We start from the raw sequence: 22,478 nt of genomic DNA on the forward strand, positions 1-22,478 counted from the left end.
AAACATTGCACAGCAGGACTTTCAGATCAGTTGACACACATAAACAGCGGCTAATAATGGCTTTTGCCTACAGCAGAGAACTGTGGTCTCCCAGCATCTGTCTTCCACTTGCTGCAAAAAACTCTTTGCATTCCATCTGTGTGTGACTGGATTACATGAAGATGACCTGCTCAGCCAAACGTGTAATACAGAAAACACAACAGTTTACTTTGACTTACCCTCCAATTACATCATTGAAAAAACAGCAGCAATTTCATCATCATAAAAACTTCAGGGAATGAAAAAATGTACATGACGGCAACACCAGCAGTGTCGGCAGATGGTATAAAAGCACCATTATCCCTGACCTTGGAAAGGAAAACAATGCTGAAGGAGCAGATGCCTACTGGAATTACTGTTAAGTTATTCTGATCAATATGGAATGCCAGCCATTAAAATCAAGGAGACAAGCCTAAAGACTTGACAAGGAAACTAGGTGTGCTGCTAAGAAAAGGGAGAATGTTTGACCCAGATGCACTGAAATGGCATATAACATCAGCAGTAAATACCTGGACAGAAATTAATACTGAACTTGCAGATATACCAGCAGGAATGGTTCCACAGCTGCAGGTGTCTGAGGTAGCAATGAACACCCTGCACAGGTCATTTTAAGTATTTAAACTCACAACAGCTTTTGGCAAGGAAATAAGGCCTTGCAGAGCAAATTGAGAAAGTCCAGTGCCTGCTGCTTTGACACATAATTAAGACAACGAGGGACCAACTAAATCCGTAAATTTTACCTAAAGGTTTATAAGAAATGTCGTATTTCCAGTTTAACGAACTCATAGTTTTCGAGTTTCAAGATGCTGACAAAAGTGAATGCAGTAAAAACAGAAAGTAGAAGACAGCAGAGAAAGCTGCTGAAATGATAAAGAGGTGCGAAAGAGGTGATAAACAGCAGCAACAGCTTCTTACAGAAGAAACTGGACTTCAGGCAAATACGGAGTGAATGGTTCGTAACCCTACTGTATTGACACTACAAGCACTTAAAAAAAGTTACACATGGAAAGTTTTTATAATTTTAACAAAGATTATTTTAAAAAGTCTTCCATAGGGGTTAAAATTGTACATAAAACTGGAAAAGGATCAGTAAGTACATTTCTGGTTAACATGTTTCTAGGCCAACTCAGTTACAGAGACATGAAAAGCTTGGCTTGGTTGAGACTGCAGATAAATAAAACTATGTAAACAAGAAGTAAAACAAAGTCCCTGAGCAAACGCAAACAAATGCACAAGGTATAGAGAAATATCTCCTTCTCTTTGGATTCCAAAACAACAAAGTACCTACTTCTGGCTACACTGTGAATAATGTAATAAAAACCACCTACTGTGTGTATAAAGGTGGCCAAAATTCACATTTCTGTGTTTTAATCTAGTTTTGATTACCATTCTAGAAGCAACAGAAGGACACTAAACTAATAATGAAAGTTCTTATTGCTCCTTTGGGAATCCCTCACCTTGAACACATTGGGGACAAGATAAAGGACTGGAGAGCTGAAGATCTGATTTACCTTACATATCTAACAGTTGTAACTGCACTAGAAAGCGTGTTCCTGTACATTCTGTAACACTCCTCTGCAATGTCTAGTATGCTAAGACGTCTAGTATGCCTTACTTTGCTTTTATTTAAAATAAAGGTGTTAATAAACTGTTCTCAAAATCTTAAAGATAATCCCTGAAATTACTCTAGAAGAGTAACCCAAATAAATGTTGATAAACAGACATTACATCAATCAGGACAAGAAAGTTTAAAGCAACGCCAAAAACAAAAGGGCAAGGAGCCTTCTCAATTTCCTTTATGCACTCAACTACTCCAAATCTGTGCAAAAAAAGTACACAAACACAGACGGTTTCCAGATTACTGCAACAGTGACAGATGATAACTGCAGTTACTTCTTTCAGAGACTACACAGATGAAAGGAAGATCCTCCATAATGAAAAGTAAGAAGAGGAGGTTAATCACAGCAAAAAAGGCAAGAGCAAAGAAATTTATCTGGCAGCACAAAACCAATTCCTAAATAGTGAAACAGATTTAGAGCTCTACTGCTGATGGAACTATTTTCTTAAGCTTTTATAGCAAAATCATTCTATTAATAAAACAGTAAAATATGTTTACTGAAAACCAATGGAAGTTATCACCTTTACATCCTCAGCTTAGTGACAGAAAGAAATAAAAACTAGAAACAAGTCAAAAAAGCTAAATTACAATCTTCTCATTAACTCTCTAATTCCACACAGCATATCTTTTTATCGCAGAAGGCTATGTTCACACATTTCTAAAGCAGGTAACACGTTTCACAGCTTGGTTGGGCTCTAAAATCTGAACACATACAGATACGAAATGCGAGCAGTGTCAATAACTATATTAGCCAATGGAACTTTGTTCCTCCTATAGATGTAGCAAACATTATTCAACCTATCAGTACCATAAAAACAGATTTCAGTCTGGGCATGTGTGGCCTGTGGCAGCAGAAACTCCCAGATTTAAACACCAGGCCTCACAAAAAAAGGCAAGATGCACCTCTCAGCCACTTTATATGTAAACACAAGAACAACAAATTCAAAAAAAAACAAACCTCTAAGGTTTCTGACCACAAATAAATGCAAGTTTTCAGCCAGCACCTGCTGTCCCACCAGCCAATCCTCGTCTCTCCCAAGGAAAAGCTGGCAGGCCAGCTAGATTAATTTTGAGGACCAGATGCAGCCTGTCAGCTATCAAACAAGCAATCCTGACTTACTGTGTTTCCCTCATCAGCTTCACTGGCAGCTGAGTCAAGTGTTACTCATTTGCAAGCAGGGGTCTCTTCCCAGCAGTGTTTACATGGGTACACACTGAGTATGGCTCATTCCATGTTCTCTGGACATGCTCATCCAACTTTTAAGCCCCAAGACAAGTTTACTTCAACTTCATATGAACTTTTTGACAGCCTATTGGTCAGCTTTACACAATGGCAATAAAGTAGTATTATAGTAAATAATAATAATCATGAATTAAATCTTTAGCAAGCAATGAGTCATAAAATTTAGCTTTACATTCAAATGCATTTTTGCCACAGATATCCAAGAACCCATTCTGTCTGAAGTGAAAATAGCATTTGATGTGTCCGACAAAGATAAAATTATTGTAGGAATGGACTACAATCAAGCAAGCACTACATATGAAGCCTCAAATTATCCTGTTTATATATATGATGCACATACATTACATATATATTGTCCTATAATATATATACACATGTAGTTTCACAAATGTGGTAGTAGTTTTTTGTTGTTAATTAAATGACTGACCAAATATTTTGTGCAAATCTTACAGGAAAGGTCACCCCTATTCAAATTTACAGTTGCACAAGTTTATCAAGTATTCTAGAAATATCTAACATGTATTGGCAACAGCCTAGCAACAGAGGCCGTTGATTACAAATAATAAACATCTTTTTATTATTAAGAGAATAATTATTTTAGAACAGAATATGACTTATCTTAAATTTTTTTTTTTGAGGCCAGAGGAATCTTTAATGATTCCACAGAGCTCCTATCTCATCATGAATTTTGACATAGTAACTGAAATCACAACAAAAAATACCAGTTAATCTGTATCTCATTCAATCTAGATTTTGTTATAATGTTCCTTTTCCATGCATCGCAATCAAATATAAGGCGGAAGGTACCAATCACTGGTTTAATAATATTATATTACACAGCACTACTTTCTTTTACTTTTGCCAGTGCATAAAGCATTTTCTTTATAATAAAGGTTATAATCCAATACCAGCTTACATTTTATCCTTAGCGTCTTTATGTATCAGAAAAGCTGACCTGCACTAAAGATGTTTACTCTTTTGAAACCTCATACCAAAATATGTGTTTACTGCATAATTGGTATATAGTATTTATGTGTTATTATAAGAATACTTTACTTCAAGTAAGGCTATAAGGCAAAATATTTTACTTCCAAAAAAATAGTCGTTGTTTAACATTTTATTACTGATATCTGACAAGATGACACTTCAATGCATAGTTAACAAGGTTTTCCTCTGCAGCATCAAACAAAAATCATGCACAGAAAATGCTAATTAAGATGTTACAAGCAGCTGATAATCAACACAACCTTTCCATGACCCACATGAGGATAAGAAAACCGAGCAACAGAAGGCACTTAGGATAGCGCCTGACCTATTTTCTCTCTAAAGCTATAGAAGCAGATGCAGAGAATAGGAAGTGAAAAAGAAAAATCTAGTGCTAAAGCAAATTATGGTTGTAATTTAATTCAACACCTTTCCAGTGACAAAAAAAAAATTGCTCTCGAGGCAATTCTGAGTGTTGCCAATAATTTAAAGACTACAGATCTTGAAGAAATCACACCAAAATTTGTAGTGAACTGAAGTTTGTGAGTTAAAGAAACAGGGTCTTCACAAAGTTCCTGACTGAGCTTCTTTTTCATTTCTCAATTTTAATATAAGCACAACAGTAGCATAGTAAGATAATAACGTATACAATGTAAATATTTACTATACTCCTGCAGAAACCAGCCTGTAACCTTAAGTTATTCACGTTTTATAAATTCCCAAATCAGACTTTCTTCCTAATACATATGCATGATCCATACAGCTGTATTCACAATGACCTGACAAATAGCATGCAAACTGACAAAGGAAATTACAAAAGCAGGATAATAAAGCACAACAAGTTATTCTTACTACCCTTCCCCCACCATGCATTTTACCCTTTGTGTCCTTTTAGACTTACCATGCCCTCAAAGCCAACTCTGTAAAGGTTCTTAGCACCATTGTCCCAAAGAACATATGCTGCGCTATGTGGACTTGACGCGCTCCAGTCTTGGATTTCAGTTACCTATTCAGTTATAAAAATAAGAAAACTGTTTCTACCACAAAGACTTAGAGGCGCAATTTGAACTTAAAACCTTATTCATCCCTTCAGAAAAATTCGGAATGCAGCATTTTTACTGAATTTAAGAGAATTCATTCTGAAGCCATTTTCTGCTTGACAGAAGTGTTCCCACAAGACGGCAGCCTGAATATATACTTAGTAGGCTTATTTTCCTTTTGCATATTGGTTGGAAATCTAACAATGTAATTAAAAAGCATACTATGAAGTGTAAAAAATTCAGTTATGATGCTTTGACAATCCTGTTAGAACAAGCATTCAACTAAGGAAAACAGGATGAAAACTATTTTAATTGCTTCTATTTGTCTGGTTTAACTTGCATCAGCCTGCTGGTGGTTCACTATGGTAGGAGACAAAGTTTTATTTCCAGAGTCAATCTGGTTAACAACAGTACAAAAGAAGGAGAGTGAAAAGAACTTTCCCTGACATTTCTAAAGTCATGAGGCCATGCACCAAAATGCATCAAAAGAATAAATTTCCAGAAATTGTCCTCATTTTAATTTGCGTTTATTTAAAAGCTGCTACCTACCATCTGTTTTTCCTCATTAAAAACATTTATATGCATTTATACATATTTTCAGCTTGCAAATAACCCCATCAATTCAAGTTTAGTACATAAAGCAGGCAATGCAGGATAAGACTCTCTAAAAAATTTCAGAGATTTCAAGATATCTTACCCAATTCACAGCAAGGGGTAGACAAACATGATGAACAAAGCCGCATCTGAATATCCCTTGCTTTAAGAGACATGAATTTATTATTTCCTCACAGTAAAATCCAAAATGAAATCCTCAAAAGCCCTACAGCTTCCGCAGGATATAAAACAGCCTAAATGTCTTACTCGGGAAATTTTCTGTTTCTTTTTAATGCTGCATAAGCATACTAAAAATAAATACAATGAAAACCACCAGTTCACCAAGATGTAAAGGCATCCAATTCTCCTTCTAGAATAACTTGTATTTGGTGATAAAAGTCATACTATATTTTACACTCCCTGCTGTATATTTATACTTAGAGCAAACCTTCATTAACTCTCAAGGTAAATGTAAACAGAAAATCTGCAATGGTTTGTTTACTAACTTATCATTCCATGCATTTTTCAATTAATCCAAATATTTCTTATACAACCGTATCAAAACCACTCATATAATGCACTAAGGCAGTAATATAATACACATATGCAACACTAGCATAGTTTTTCATTTCAAACTGGAAAAGTCCCTATAATTATTAGATGAAAAGAAACAAATCCAGGGTCCAAGCACTGAAAACCAAAAGCAAGAGAAACACAAGAGTGGCGACCGATAAGCACTGAGACCACAGAACACAGGGATGAACAGAAAGGGCTATACTTGAGAGCTCTATTTTCAGAGCAACTCTCTAGCAATGCTGAAATACATTCAAGATCTTAATGTTATTACAAGACAAAAATCTAGTAGCTTTAAAAATTTTGTGCTGGTATTGTAAACTTAAAAAAACGGATCATAGTAAATCCTGCCCTCTTTCTAAATGCTTCAACAGTACAAAATAAGAAATGTCCAGAAAATTAAAATAGTAACTTTTACGATGATATTTTTACTCTACAATTAGAAATTACTGCAGCCATGACATGAGCATGCTGAAACACACCTTCTTACTTAAGCCACTTTTACTTTTACCTTTCCTCTACGTCCATTGCCACCATCTTGATCTTCCCATTGCCAGTCAACTCCTCGCACCACCCTGGCACCTGCAAAGATTCCTCTTGCTGTAATTTTCTTTGATTTACGGCGAGACTCCAACAACACCCTGAAGTTATTAAAAGAAGAACCCACAGGTGTCAAGATAATAAAGTCCAAAATGAATCTCTGGGGATGGGAAGAAAAGGGGAGCATCTTGAATCAAAAAGAACCCCACAAACGCAGTTCTCAGTGCGTGAATCACAGCCATTCAATTCTCATCTCAAACAGCAACACGCAAGATTACAACCCCATGATCTTCCTAGATCCATCCTAGATCCAATTATTATATGTTTATACTTAGTTTTTAATGCTAATGATAATTTCTTCTCCAAACTTCCTACTACCAGCAATAATCTTGTAACCACTTGTGTATAGATTTGTACTCATACTACCAAAATAATCAAAGAAACATACAAAGTCATATAAACAACACATTTCAGTTTTTTAGATGCACCCTGGGCCAATGCTACTGTCCCACAACTGCCCTCCATGTCTCAGTGTATTTTCTACCTACTTCTTAGAAGTGTATCTTGGGAAATTTAATTCAATACATCAGCATCCATTTTTTCAGTCACAGTATGTTATTTTTCTAAATATGTTATTTTTCTAAATTAAATCTCTTCTTTCCTTCAGACTTCAACAGAACTGAAGTAGATAAGCCCAAACAGAACAGTTCACGAGTATTTAAACTACAATTAGAAACAAAGGGATAAAAATAAAATTAGTGCTTAGAGACAGTTTACTGGTGAACTTGGCAACGTGAGGTTTATGGTTGGGCTGGATGATCTTAAAGATCTGTTCCAACCTAAACTATTCTAAACACTTTCCTGCCTTTTCGGTCATCTCAAAGCCATCAGTTTGCACACAAGTAGGTTTCCCACTTAATGTCAGGAAAATGTTGCCAAGCAAAAGGATTTTTCAGCTGAAATTCTGTATGTTTCCACACCTCTTCAGAAAGTGCATCAACCCTCCCTGCTAAACGTTTTAACATCCAGAAGATGGCAGACAAGCAAAAAGTTAAACTGTTAGAATCAATGCGAAGAGCACATGAAAATATTAGCCATCTTTACCAAAATAACATGAAGGAGTGATAGAAAACACAAAGATAGAGCTTTTTTAATGCTGGTATGAAAAACTGTAACACCTACGAAACAGACAGAACACCAGCACGCATTACTTGGGTGTGCAGTCCATATGATACCCTAGACTCAAGAATAAAACAGACAGAGCTTATGCTTTTCTTCGTGCAAATTTCCTCAGATGCCTCTTGCCATTTTTCCTGATATCCCTCAAATTCCATACCACTGCTTTGCCCTCTTCTCCTTCCTCAGCTACATTTAATCAATTTTCCTCAAGTAACTGAGACATCATAATTAATTAATCAATTGATATCCCAATTACCTGAGAAAATTTAATTAAATTTAACTGAGGGAGGAGAAGAGGGCAAAGCAGTGGTACGAAATTTGATCCAACAGAAACAGCTCCATGGTGATGAAGCTGCTTTCTAGATAAGAGATGAAGTACAGAACTCAATGGGAGTAAACAAAGAAAGAGAGAAAGTGACAAGAAGCAAAAGATTTCCTGAAATTCTATACATTGCGTACTACACGTCTCCAAAACCAAAACCTAGGAGCAACGAAGCTGGTGAGGGGGCTGGAAAACAAGTCTTAAGAGGAGTGGCTGAGAGAACTGGGGTTGTTTAGCCTGGAGAAGAGGAGGCTGAGGGGAGACCTTATTGCTTATTATTAAAGGTCATTGGGCACTGGCAGAGGCTGCCCAGGGAGGGGGCTGAGTCACCTTCCCTGGAGGTGTTCAAGGGACGGATGGATGAGGTGCTGATGGGCATGGTTTAGGGATTGTTAGGAAGAGCTGGACTCGATGATCCAGTGGGTCCTTTCCAACCTAGTGATTCTATGATTCTATGCTTTATGCACCAGAACAGACCACTCAAAACATCAAAGGAAACTCAATAAAAAAAAAAGTCTCAAGCATTCTCAGAAACAATGAGAGAGTTTTTTTAAAAAAAGAAAAAAATGGGAAAAAAGATTTGCATTTTGTTAACTGCTCTCTCTTAATCACACTAAGCCAGCACTTTCTATTCCTTCATTCAACTTCTAAGCCCTCTTCTGCATTGGGATATTGTAACTGAGCTTATGATGTCTATTTGGTACCCAGATCTACTGGCACTAATTTCAGAAAAACAGAAGTTACTTTCCAATTTATCCATTGACCTGGGCATTTGACCCACAAGGCAAACATTTGAGAAAACAAAGTCCCTACAAGACATGATAGGAGAAAGTTTGTGTGCTCTACCCGCTTCCCTTAATGATAAAAACGCTGATAAGCACACAGTGAATCACAACATATTTGTACACCTTACTTATCCAAGTAGAGGAAATAAATGCTGTCTTACATACATCACATTTAACAGAGTACTATATCCAACAAAAAAACTTCCATTGACTGAATGAAAGACCATTCTGGAGATTTATCACAGAGGTGACATCAGAGAAAGTAGCCTTTACACAAAATGCTTTTCTGTAGCTTTCCAAGTATTTATTAATAGGCAAATACCACTGTTCTCACTTAACCAGTAGACAAACCATTACAGAGAAGGGCTGTGGATTTAAACAATTTATTTAAAGGTCACTGCTCCACTCTTGTGGAGTACCGTGTCCAGTTCAGGAATCCCCAATAAAAGGATATGGAACTGTTGGGAAAGGTCCAGAGGAAGCCACAAAGATGATCAGAGGGCTGGAGTGACTCTGCTATGAGGACAGGCTGAGAGAGTTGGGGTTGTTCAGCCTGGAGAAGAGAAGGCTCCTGGGAGACCCTACAGAGTTCTTCCAGTAGCTCAAGGGGACTAAAGGAAAGCTGGGGAAGGACGTTTTACAAGGGCATGGAGTGACAGAATGAATGGGAATGGCTTTAAATTGGAAGGTGGAAGATTTAAATTACACATTAGGAAGAAATTCTTCACAATGAGGGTGGTCAAACACTGGCACAGGTTGCCATGGGGAGTTGTGGATGTGCCCTTCCTGGAGGTGTTGAAGGCCAGGTTGGATGGGGCCTTGAGCAGCCTGGTCTGGGTGGAGGTAACCCTGCCTATGGCATGGGGGTGGAACTGGATGGTCTTTAAGGTCCCTTCCAACCTAAACCATTCTATGACTCTCTAAACACAAAAGTTATGCAAAAATACACTAAGTGTCAATTTTCTTCAGAGTTCTTCACTTGGAGACAATAATAGCTGCTTAAAAAAGAATATGAAAACCAAGGCAAGAGTAGAACAAACCTTCAGAGCAAAGAAGTCATATGCTTTGTCTTCAGATCACTGTTTTTCATTGCCCACAATGAAGATATTTTCCCACAATTTGTCTACTGTAGTTTTGAAACTAATTAAACTAACATCCAGGAATTCATTCACAAATCATTTTGTGATTATACATTATGTAAAGATAATTGCCTTTGTTTTAAAGCTGGTATACAACACAAGAACTACAATGACTGTATTGAGGTAAAAAAAAATGAATAATCATATCCTAGCCTTTTTTTTCTACTCTGTTCTTTCTAAAATGTTCACATCTTCCAAGCTCCAAACATCTGCCCTAGGTACCATCCCTCACAAAGAGGCAGAATCAGTAACACAATCTACACCTTGAGCCACCACCCTACTTAATCCAAATTTCAGTAACTAAATTTGCAGTTTAAAAGTTAGCCACAATTAACCACTCAAATAATTTCACGGGGAAAAAACTATGTTTTACCTTTCACTTCCTGGTGTGGTAATTCTGTAAAAACGATGCCTCAAGTGATGTTTGTCCCCATGATAGCAGACCGTGCATAAGTCATAATTTGTGCATTCAGCACACTTCCACCGGATGCCAATGATTGGTTGCTGTCGACAAGTATCACACATAGTCCCATCGTGCTTAATACCTGTGATAAGGGGAAAAAAAAAAAAAAAAAGAAGACAAACAACTTTGCTACATCATTACAGATATTTCTGTTGCACACCATTGTAATTTGAAGCTATACAGAAAAGCTACTAGTGATACCCTTCCAGGCCCTGAACAACCTGGTCTGGTGGGAGGTGTCCCTGCCCATGGCAGGGGGTTGGAACTGGATGATCTTTAAGGTTCCTTCCAACACAAACCATTCTATATGACTGAGAGAAACAGATAATGGACTCTGACTCATATCTGCAGTTGTCAGTTTGTTCCCAAAATGTTCTCTTTTCTTGGCACAAAAACTGAGAAAGCTATGTTTATTTTTTTTGCTATACAAATCACAGAAAGAACAGGAGAAATCATTTAACTACAAGTTAAAAGGTCAGAAAAGTGCATATCAAAATATACAGGCGATCTAGAATTTTATCTCTGGATTAAGACTAGCAACGCACCTTATACCACAAAGGCTACCCTGTTCCAACTGTGCATGACAGTTCGGAAACCATTGGGCTGACGTACGTACTTGATACAGTGGAAAAGACAAGTGCTTATCTCTCTTTTTCCTTATATAAGAAAAAATTAAACTTTCTTGGATAGATGCCGTTTACTTCAAGAAAATCTGTTACCATTTTTGAAGTGTTTTACTACTTTGTATGTTGGGATCTTTTGAAAAGATACGCCAAAGACAGACCAGATGTAACCCACCAGCATGTGCTCCACCCCGTCTTCCACTAAAATTGACTTCAAGACTACTCACTCCTACAGCTTTGCCAAGTTACAGCAGAGTGAAAGTGATTGCTCACAGACAGTTTCCATCCATGCACTCTGAATACAGTGAACAGCCACAAGTTTATTTAAAAAAAAAAATCAAATTCTGCTGCTTGGAAAGAATTGAGCAACTGAAGAGAGAAGCACTTGGCATTCAGTCTGTAGCACAAGATAAAAATGAGCACTACAAAGCTGGAATAACACAGAATTTTCCCAGTCACACCCTTAAAAAAAAAGTAAAGCCAAAAAACCCCAGATCAGACTTAAATTTGTGAGGAAAAAAGAACAGTTTTTATCTCTTCCAGAAGGGATGCTTTTGGAAATGACTGCCAAATTCACTATGTATCTATTAGCCACTTGTATTCAACAGCTGAGCCACCTGCAGTGAAGTGGCAAAACTGAAGGAAATGCCTTCTTGCCTCACCATTTCACAGAATCATGTAACAGCCAAGGTTGGAAGTAGCCTCTGGAGATTTTCTACTCCAACCACCACTGCTCAAAGGAGCGTAGAGTACAGCTGTGCCCAAGACCATACCCAGTCAGGGTTTGAGAACCACTAAGGATAGACTCCACAACCTCTTGACAGTCTGCTCCAGTGCTCAATCACTCCTATAGCAAAAATGTTTCTTCTTATGCTTAAGGAAGTTCCTGTACTTCAGTTTGTGCCCATTCCCTCTTATCCTGTGACTACACAGCCTGGGTCCACTCTCTTTACAACCTCCACATCTGGTATTTACATACACTCTTAAGATACCCGAGCCTTTTCTTCTCCAGGCTAAATACCATCAGATCTCCAGGCCTCTCCTCGTACCACATGCCCTAAGATCCCTTAAAACACTTCTGCAGCCCTTCACTCGACACACTTGGTATGCCCATGTCTCTCGCACGTTGAGAGAACTGGACCCAGTATCCCCAAGGGGTGGCCTCACCAGTACTGAGTAGAGGGGAAAGATCACCTCCCTCGACCTGCTCACATCATTTTTCTGAATGCAGCCTGGGATACCACTGGCCTTCCTTGCCACAAGAGCACATTGTTGGCTCACGTTCACTTGATTGTCTACCAAGATCCCCAGGTCCTTTTTCACAAAGCTGCTTTCCAGCCAGTCATCTCCAGCTTGTACTGGTGCAGGCGTTACTCCTCCTCAGGTGCAGGACTTGGACTTCCCCTTTGTTGAATTATATGAGATTCCTGTTGGCCCATTTCTCCTATCTGCCAAGGTCCCTCTGAATGCCAGCAAAACCACCTCGTGTATCATTTCTAACCAAGGAGGCATCTGCCTCCATGCTCTTCCAATCTCGATAACAAATGTATTTAGGAAGATTTTAAAAATTTTCCTGAACACTGGAATAAATATTTAGTTAAAGCTAGAAAAGGCAACATGTTTGGAGCAAAGATTGCACGCAGCACCACAGAGATCTGAGTATCTCTGCCAGGCAGCCAAAGGTAGTCTTCAGTGACAAGAAAAACCCTGGAAATGCTAACACTATACCGAACGGTCATTATTAATTGCTGGAGTGGTCCATGACTAAGGAGGCATCCATGCCTTGACCACAAAGTCTGTGCTGAAAGTTTGAAGGTCTGGCATAGACAAGTCCTATACCTATAACATTATTTGCCAACTCCAACTGCCAGGCAACCTCGTGTACCACAATCATTCTTTTTAACTAACCTCCTACACTTAAAAATTATTTTGCTGCCTGGTAACGACTAAAAATGCTATTTTTCTACAGAACAAGAACTTGGAAATCACCCAGATATTTTCCCCAGACAAACAACTCCATCAATGATCTTATTCCCACCATGGAAGTTCAGCATCATTCTTGGTATGAACACCGAGACTTTGACGTCTGGTATCTGTTGATTACCTGTAGCACTCATCGACAGGATTAGCTATGATCTTGAGGTGGCTGCCTCACTGCTACAAATTGTACTGAACCATTTTACTACTTTTTTGGTAGTCTTTAAGAGTATTACAAGGACTCTAATAACCTGCTACTGTTTTGTTGCCTTGCTTAAAAAGTCTAACTTGTTACAGCACTTGGGGTTGAGGAGTGTGATTTGTGTACTTTTAAAACTTAATTGCTACATTGGTATTTCACATAAAACCAGAGAAGTTGCACATCTATGGAATTTTTGTCATGGTTGCTGAACTTCAGGAAAGACAGTTTGCCAAGGATCACATTTATTCTGGATGCAAAAGGACCACGGAATGGGGCACTGCAGGATTCTTCAGTTTGTCCAAGCAACAGGAAAGAGAACACAAGAGGTTTAATCAGAAGTCATGTAACACAGAACTAGGTCATTTCACAGTAAACTTAACTAAAAGACTAAACATTTCTAGCCAGCGAGGCAAAAGCTGCAGTGGAAAACCTCAGAAAAACTTCCTTAGGAAAGTTCAAGGGAAAAAAACTTACAGAGACATCTGGCTCAAAAGCCATTCACTGACCATAGTGCCTGGGACTTAAAAGAGAACAGTGCATATTTATAGCTGAAGTCTCCGATTAATAGCCATATCTCTATCTCATGGACCCCTGAACACCACCCTGACAGACCTTTTCTTCATCCGCTCCCTGACAATTCCAGAAGCAACATCCACTTCAGTGCACGCCTCACCTGACCATGCTGCTCCATACTTTCCACTACGCCAGAGAAAAGGTTTTTGCAGACTTGAGCTGTAAACTGGATCAAAAAACTTACCCAGCTGAAAAACAGCCGGGAGGAAAAATATTCAGCTGGCTTGGTTTCCCAATCCTGTTCTTTGTGGTGCTGCACAAAACTGCTGGCATGACAAACACCACATTGCAGGGCAGGAGCAGGCAAGTAATCATGTTACAGAATGTTTAACCACTGCACTAGAGGTGTGGAGGGAGAGGTAGATTTGTATTCCTTTGGTGCCGGTGGACTAAAAGTTTTAGCATCTTTTTTTAGCAGATGAAGTGCTAAAACAGGCTACTACTAGTAGATTGCTAAATGTGATAGCAAAACTTATTCATCACACAAACAAAATGAAGTATTTAAAGCAATAGTATGTTTTAAAGAAGGTTGAAAGAATTTCTTTTTTAAGTTGAACTGGATATTGCAGGTATGTGAGTGCAGTGGGTTGACCTTGGCTGGCTGCCAGACTCCCACCCAGAAACTTTCTCACTCCCCCTCTTTAACAGGACAGAGAGAGAAAACAAAATTAGAATGCCTGTAGGTCAAGATACAAGTGAGATCACTTACCAATTACCATCGCAGGCAGAGCAGACTTGACTTGGGGAAAACTAAATTTATTGCTAGTTAAAAAAAAAAAAAAGACGGTGAGAAAGATAAAAAACCAAAACACCTTCTCCTTAGACTCCCCCTCCCTTCCTAGACTCAACTTCACTCCTTCATTCCCAACTCCTCTACCTTCTTGTTTCTCCCCGGGGAGACAGAAACATAATCGTTTTGGTTGGAAAAGACCGTTAAGATCAAGTCGAACCATGAACCTCACACTACCAAGTCCACCGATAAACCACGTCGCTAAGCATCGTGTCTGCACATCTTTTAAATAAATCCAGGAAAGGTGACTCAACCACTTTCCTGGGCAGCCTGTTCCAGCGCTTGACAAACCTTTCAGTGAAGATAGGGAGGGAGGAGTTAGTCAGTCTGTAACAACTCCTCACGCTTTTTTCCTCCTCCAGTAGGGTCCTCTGCACAGACTGCAGTCCTTCAGGAAAACACTGCTCAAAGCACAGGCTCTCCAAGGGCTGCAGCTTCCTTCAGAACATATTCACTTGCTCCAGCACAAGGTCCTCCACAAGCTGCAGTGTGGATACCTGCTCCACTGTGGCCCTCCATAGGCTGCAAGGAGACAACCTGCATCATGGTCTCCATCTACTCATCAGCATCTACTCAACGTTTGGTACTGAGGACTTGCTGTTGGCACTACACACGTTTGGGGGGTAGGGAACGAGATGTTCTTTCTAATATTTCAGGCTAGCTCTGCTCTAGCACAGTGGACTGAATGCTCATCAGCACTGAGATCTTATCTTTCAATTTATTGTCACCAAAATGCAAACTGGTTTGTGTGCTCCAGAACTACCCCATGATGTAAATCAAAGCACTGTACTCTGAGTGAAGTGTAGGCTCTGGAGCCAAACTAAAATCCTGACCAAATGCAACCTGTATCTGTCACGTAAACCACTTCCGCTCTCTAAGAAACGCTGAGAACTAAATTTTATAAAGTTTATATTAGAAAAGAATGCCTTAATTAAACAAATGTGATACACTAAAGTGCCATAAAAACTTCAAGATTCAGACACTAGCTCTGCAGCTGGCCATCTGTGAACGTGAACAGCACTCTAGCTCTCTAAAATGAGATAATGCAAAAACTAAACTTCTAAATATTCATCATTTCCTAGGACTAGGCTATTCAAAATGAAAGAGGTTATGTACCATACTCCATACTGCACTGAAAAAAGCAAACGAACCCAGGTAAGGAGAAGGGTATTTTCACCCAGACTATTTACTTTTAAATAGCTGCCATTTCCTAATGTCCCTCCAACCTTAGTACGATTTGATATCCATTATTCCTGACCTCCCTGTCATTAATGATTTTACTATTTGCATTTCATATTCGTTTCGTACCTTTACGTCCATGCCACAGTTATTTTCACTTGTCATCTATTCCCAAACCTTCCCTGGGTTACTTAACCCATCGTTCCTCCACTGCCACTTATTTACACGTCAATTTTACAGTCTTTGCATATAAGTTTTTAAAACCTATGCTCACTGTTAAAGCCGTGAAAAGAAATAGAGGCGTTGTTGTTCAAATTGCTATTTGAGTCAGTAACAAATACCTTTTTTGCATTAAAGAAAACTTCAAAAGGTGGCAACCTACAACTGTCCAACAGAAGAACATTTTAACAGTAAAATGAGATGTACAAGGGCAATCCATACCACTTACTGTTAAGCACAGCTGAAGTCAGCAGTGATTCCAATTACTTCTAAAAACTAACAAAATCTGTTTTCCAATGAACTCATTCTCTACAAAATGCCAACAGGCCAAAATCCTTTCATATTATAATAATAATCCTACTATCAGGCAAGAGATATCATAAAGTACTTAGAAAACTGATTCATTTAGGCCCCAATTTAAAAAGCACTAGCAATATTTTGCTCTACCCATTCTCCCACTCCAGATAATTTTTACGCTACAGACAGACTCCATGCAAACTGAAAACAAAGAATTCTTACAGATTAACCAGATTCCAACAAATTGTATGAAAAATCAAACCAGTCTCCCCACAAAATGATCTATTAATTACCCTGTCTGGCAGCAGCCAGCTGACCAATTATTCTATTCAAGAGACACCAGACTTGCCAAAGCCTGTGTCCTATCTGGTGAAGGTATCACAAGATACATGAGGAGGGAGAGGATTATTGTGTAGGAGACATGGGGGAAGGGCAGGAAGAACAAAGGACATGTTGATTAAAGAAAAAACCAAAAAAAACAGGCTTCCCAAGTACCACTGTTCATGAAGCCATCAGGGTTTTTTTAACTTGTGAAGTGTTCTACAAGCATTTACAAATAGCCACTAAAAGAAAATCTTGACTAAGATAATTTGCCTTAAATTCCACTTGATGAGCTAAAAGCAGGAACATACACACACAGGATAAATCATCCAAGGTGGTCTAACTTTGAAAAGGTATATGTGACTTCATGATGATTTAAGCAACTCTTTAGGTTACAGAAAATTATTAATACAAGTACAAAAAGGAACTCAGCTCTCCAACAGATAACACCTAAATTTTCACTATTAAAACACAGCACACGGAGCTTTCCATGCCGCACAGATGTCTGCTCTAGCTACAGGATAATTCCACATCAAGATTCCATTTCCTGACCCCAGCCCCTCCGCCACCTCCCCTTATTCAAGCAGAACTGGGTAAATATTTTAAGCAGGAAAATAACATTGTTACTTCGAACCAACCATATGAAAGAGGAAACGGATGACAAATTAATTTCTGCCTAAGCTTTGTAGAAAGCAAATCTTCAGAAAGAATAAACATAGAAAGCTTCTATAATGATCGTGAGTATTACGTTAAAACAGCCAGGAGTGCTCCCTATGAATATGCTACTGTATAGGATTTACTTTTGGCAAAAGGCTGCCTTCTCTTCTAAATATAAAGTTTAGGCTTCTATACTTCCAACTTCTGTCCAGGAACTCTCAAAACTACTCCTTTCTGCTTCTGTTCCACAAGAGCACCAGAAAAAGGGAACTGTCAAGACTCCCAGATCCTGGCAAAAGGCTACTTTACAGAAAGACTGAAATTTATTTGGAAGTAATTGAGCAACCACACTGCTCTGCTACTGTATTGCACCCCACCACTCACTCTGTTTAGGAGCCCACTACCCAGGATTTAACCGAACTTTCCTTTCTCCCAAATGAAATTTCCTTTATTTTCAGATCCTTAGCTTACCAATTCCTCTCAACTGCTGTCTTGCTTAATAAAGAAATGCTGCTTAATGTAAATCCCACACTGATATGCAGCTCACACAGCCAGCTTGGTAGACATAATTGAAAACCAAAACAAAACTGCACATCCCAAACCGCTTATTATCCAGATGACTCCATCTGGAGCAATCAGTTTACAGGAGATACTTCATGCACATCGTCATTGTAATTTTATTTTAAAGACCACCATCCTAGTACTAAGGCCATTTAAGATTTATAAAAAATTAACACACTCTTGCCACGCTGGTAATCGCCTACAGCCATTAAAATACAAGAACAGAGCATCATTAAGTCTTTGAAACATTGTTTTGGCATGAAAGATAGGCATATACACACATCTATCAAACCCAGGTTTCTTTTTTTTAAATAGAACACTTTAAACATTACTTCATTAACACAATGCATTCCTGAGGCATTGCTGCTGTTTCTGGCTGCCCCAGTCTCAGACTCAAAGCAGTGACTCTGGCTGCAAGCACCACTTTCAAGGACTTATAACCAAGGTTGGGTTTGAACACCTAATAAAAAACTCCCAGCAATAAATAACCTCATCATTTCCTTTCTACTGCTGTATTCTCGCTGTAAACTTACAATTATGTTGTGACTGTACATTTATGAACTGGAGAATTTTTTGTTTTAAACTACAAAAACCACTGTGCTAAGTATCATCAAAACAAAAGCCGTCCATATTTTATATTGTTTCTTTGCTCAACAGTATCATTATTACTACTACAGTTAAAAATTCCTGCCATCTAATCCCGCTTTTCCCATCACTATTTACATAATAAATGCCCCTAGAGGTTGTATCAAACTATTACCCAAGGTCAGAATCCCTTTATTCTCAACAACGAATAGTCACTACCATGGAGAAAAATAAGTCATTACAAAAAGGTGGAAAACTGAGGAAGGGAAGTGATTTGCCCAGGAACACAGTGAATCAGTAGTAAAAACAGGATTTCAGTCCACATTAAAAACATCTTAATACCATTAACTTGGCCTCTTTGCTGCTTCTACTTTCCTATCTCTAAGGAACTGTGACCTCAAAAGTAATTCCCTCTGGCAAAAAAAAGAAAAAAAGCAACCCTGGGTACTTCCTTGCAGCAGTTCCATGCAGACGATGCATGCATTGACCAAACACCTCAAGAAGAGAAATTCTGTGACGCCCAAGAACAGCAATGCTTACAAGTGTTTTTGCAAAGCAATATATACAGTCCTATCTGAAGCAGCAATTAAATTTCTAATACAAGAGTATAAACATAACTGAAAATTAGAAGGAATAAAGCAGGAAAACAAACAACAACAAAAAAGGGACTTAAAACCGAGTATTAAGTGTAGGTTTCCAGATGCAGTTAAGAGGATACTGTCAACTTGGAAACACACCAAGCAGAGCCAGAATAATGATCATTCAAGGCTTACATTCAATGTTTATGCATACACTTCAGGTTTAAGCAGAAGCAGTCCCACTGGTTTCTACAGGACATCAAATGCAGGTAAAGTTTCAAAGTATAAACACCTGCAAGACAAAGAGCAGCAACTTGAAACTCAACTTTTAACTTCATGTTCCAAGGTCCATTTCAAAAAGCTTTTAATTCAGCTCCCTTTACTAGCATCTACCCTCCAAAAGAACAGAAGAGCAACCACGAAGCAAGGAGAGAGGAAGGTACCCAGACACAGAAAAATTAAATCCATCTCAAAGACTCACCATCTTTTCTCAGCCACTTTTTAATTAATTAGAATGAATTCCATTTTGCTATCTCTTCAAAAGTCTGCTAGCTTCAATTCACTGCTATAGTTTTCCTTTCTGTAACACTATAGGTAGCAGGCTCAAAGATGGTTTCCCATTTCCACTGTATTCTAAATGAAAGATGCATTACAAACACAGAACATCCAAGTACCCCAACAAATTAGTACAACCACCTCATTATCGAGGCAATTCTGCCCAGCCCTAGATTTACATCACTATATTTCTGATGAAACTGAACAACAATTTTACTCCTGAGCCTTCACCATAAAAGCGGGCGCTAAAATGAAGACTTCCCTGCAGTGTTCGCAACACTGCCACATAATGTCAGTACAGACCTAAACCCATTGTCCAAACTGACTGAGTTTAAAGCATAAATATCAAGCAGTCAAGTTAGTAAGAGAATGAACAAATGCTTGGGCTTTTTTCCTGGTACTTCAGCTGGCTTACAGCAGGTCTGGCAATAGAGGTAAAAAACATCCCAAGACAAAACAGTATTTTAACCACTTAATTCAATCTTCTGCAAAACGGTGCTACATCTCTTGTCCACAATCCTACCCACACTTGACTCACAATGACTCTCGCTATTTAATGAGACAGCTCTGAAATATAAATCCAAGGGGGGTGGGGTGTCAAAATTAAAACAAAACCCTGAGGCATCATCCTCGGTTCCTTCCCTCCACTGCCCAGCACACTGGGAGCCTGTCCTCTATGGCAGATCACTTTTGTCTCGTCTATCCCCACCCTGAAATCCCAGAACAACTTCTCCTCTCGCCACAACCACACATTACACATGTATTCCAGCGTATAGGATGGAGACTCCCTTCTTATGAAGAGATGCATGGAAAGACAAGAGGTAATGAGCATAAGTTGCTCCTGGGGAAATTCCGATTGGATTCCAGACAAAAGTTTTTCACCATGAGAAAAGTAAACCACTGGATTAATCTCCACAGGGAAATGATAGACTCCTCTACACCAGACACTTCTATGGCTCAGCTTGACAGGGTACTGGGCCATCTCATTTATACTATGTGTCACGTAAAAAGGTTGGACCAAATGATCCTTGTTTTCTCTTCCAACCTGGCATTCTCCGAGTCTGAAATCCTCCACAGCATTTTGTAAAACAAGGTGAAGACTTCACTTGGTGAAGTCAGGAAAAGCTAACCGACACAAAAGTAAGGTAACACAGTGGCTTCAAACACCAAGAGTAATAGAGAATAGACCTAATTTATATGAATTGCCAAGGGTCACCCAAGTAAGGCATACAGGATTTGTTCCATGGTCACGGTAAAGACAAAGATTCCTCAATAATCAAGGACAAAGAAGATGATGACCTGAAGTCCCTTCCAACCTGGCATTCTAGGATTCCAAGTCAGCACGTACATATCCATATAGACACAGCCATTCACGCGCAGTGGTGCCAAAGGAGTGGGATAGCAGACTTTCACCCCGCAACAAACAGAACCCAAAGGGCGACCTGAAAAGGGAAAGGAGGGACAGCATCCCCGAAGGGGGAAGACTCGGGGAGGGCAACCCGCTAAACAAGGAGACCCTGGGGGATGGCATCCTTTAAATGGTGGAGAAGAAAGGAAGGTACCCCCAAAGGAGAAGAGAGGGAATCGCCTCCAAGAGGGGAGGAGGGAGGAGAATCACCCCCAAAAGAGGATAAGAACATGAGACGGCCCCCGCCCTGCTCACCGGTGGGCGCGCTGTCGAGGATGCGGAGGTCGTAGGCGCCGGAGCAGCGGTAGTTGGCGGCGGTGCCGTTGTCCCAGACCACCACCACCTCCTCGGGGCTCTCGAAGCTGCGCACGGTGCCCACGTGCCCCTCGCCGCCGTCCTGCTTCCCCCACTTCCAGTCGGGGCCCCGGACCACGCGCGCCCCGACTCCCTCCACCATCACCCGGTTGTTCCTCGCGCTGCTCATCCCGCCAGCCACGCGCGGCGACGGCACCGGGACCCGGCGCGGCTGCGGGGGCCGCGGGCACCGCGCGGGGACCCCGGGGCGGGGCGCGGGGAGCGCGGGCACCGGGCGGCGGCGCCGGGGCGGGGGGGGCGGCGGCGGCGCGATGCTGGCGCGGCGGGAGCGGCCCCTGGGGCGGCGGCCTCCGCCCGGCTCCCTCCCCGCTGTCTGCCCTTCCTGCCCTCCTCGCTAGGCGCCCATCGACAGCGCTGCCGCCCGGCCCGCGCCGCCCGCCCGACGCTACATCCGGGCACTGTGGCCGCGGCGCCGGCGGCACCAGGGAGACCGAGCAGCGCAGGCAGCGCCCGCCCCCCAAGCGCTGCGCATGCTCCGCTCCACGGCCCGCCCGCCAATCAGCGACCGATTTCCAATCAGCGGCCGCCCGCCAATGAGCGAGCGAGCGAGTGAGTGACTGAGCGAGCGAGAGAGAGGCCCCGGCCCCCCCCCCCCGGCGCTGCGCATGAGCCGCGCTCCGCTCTCCAATCAGCGACCGCCTCTCCGCGGTCCCGCCCTCCAGTCAGCGCCTGCCCTCCGCCCTGGGGTGCGCATGCGCAGCTCCCCGCCCACCAATCAGCGGCCGCCTCTCTGCGCCCCGCCCTCCAATCACCACCCGCCTCCCCACGGCCTCGCCCACCAATCAGCCTTCCCCGCCCCGCGCAGCCTGTACGCTATGGCCCCGCCCACCAATCAGCGCCCAACTACTACGCCTCGCCCTCCAATCAGCGCCAGCTTCTTCCCACTCTGCTCATGCGCTGCGCCCCGCTGTTCCGCCCCTCCAATCAGCTCCCGCCTCGCCCTTCCAGCCCGCCTCCGCACTCTACGCATGCGCCGAGCCTCGTCCTCCAATCAGCATCCGCCTCCCGCGCTCCCCTGCGCATGTGCCGCGACCCGCGGCTCCTCTCTTCAATCAGCGC

At 41.0% G+C, this 22,478-nt stretch overlaps 1 protein-coding gene across 2 annotated transcripts in view; it reads right to left on the reverse strand.

Annotated features, from left to right (window-relative positions):
• MIB1 (MIB E3 ubiquitin protein ligase 1) overlaps positions 1-21,619 on the reverse strand; it is an 80,968-nt gene extending 59,349 nt beyond the window's left edge. Inside the window, exons 1-4 of one of the 2 annotated variants that reach the window (XM_054058531.1) lie at positions 21,300-21,619; positions 10,430-10,601; positions 6,603-6,732; positions 4,786-4,890 (exon numbers count right to left, since the gene is read on the reverse strand). In XM_054058531.1, coding sequence (XP_053914506.1) covers positions 4,786-4,890; positions 6,603-6,732; positions 10,430-10,601; positions 21,300-21,528 — 636 coding nt within the window. In that variant the 5' untranslated portion in view covers positions 21,529-21,619. The remainder of the gene's footprint in view (positions 1-4,785; positions 4,891-6,602; positions 6,733-10,429; positions 10,602-21,299) is intronic. The other variant, XM_009563246.2, reaches the window with a different exon arrangement.
• Positions 21,620-22,478: the final 859 nt, after the last annotated feature.

This window comes from Cuculus canorus, chromosome 2 (assembly GCF_017976375.1).
Source record: "Cuculus canorus isolate bCucCan1 chromosome 2, bCucCan1.pri, whole genome shotgun sequence".
Taxonomy (NCBI): Eukaryota; Metazoa; Chordata; class Aves; order Cuculiformes; family Cuculidae; genus Cuculus; species Cuculus canorus.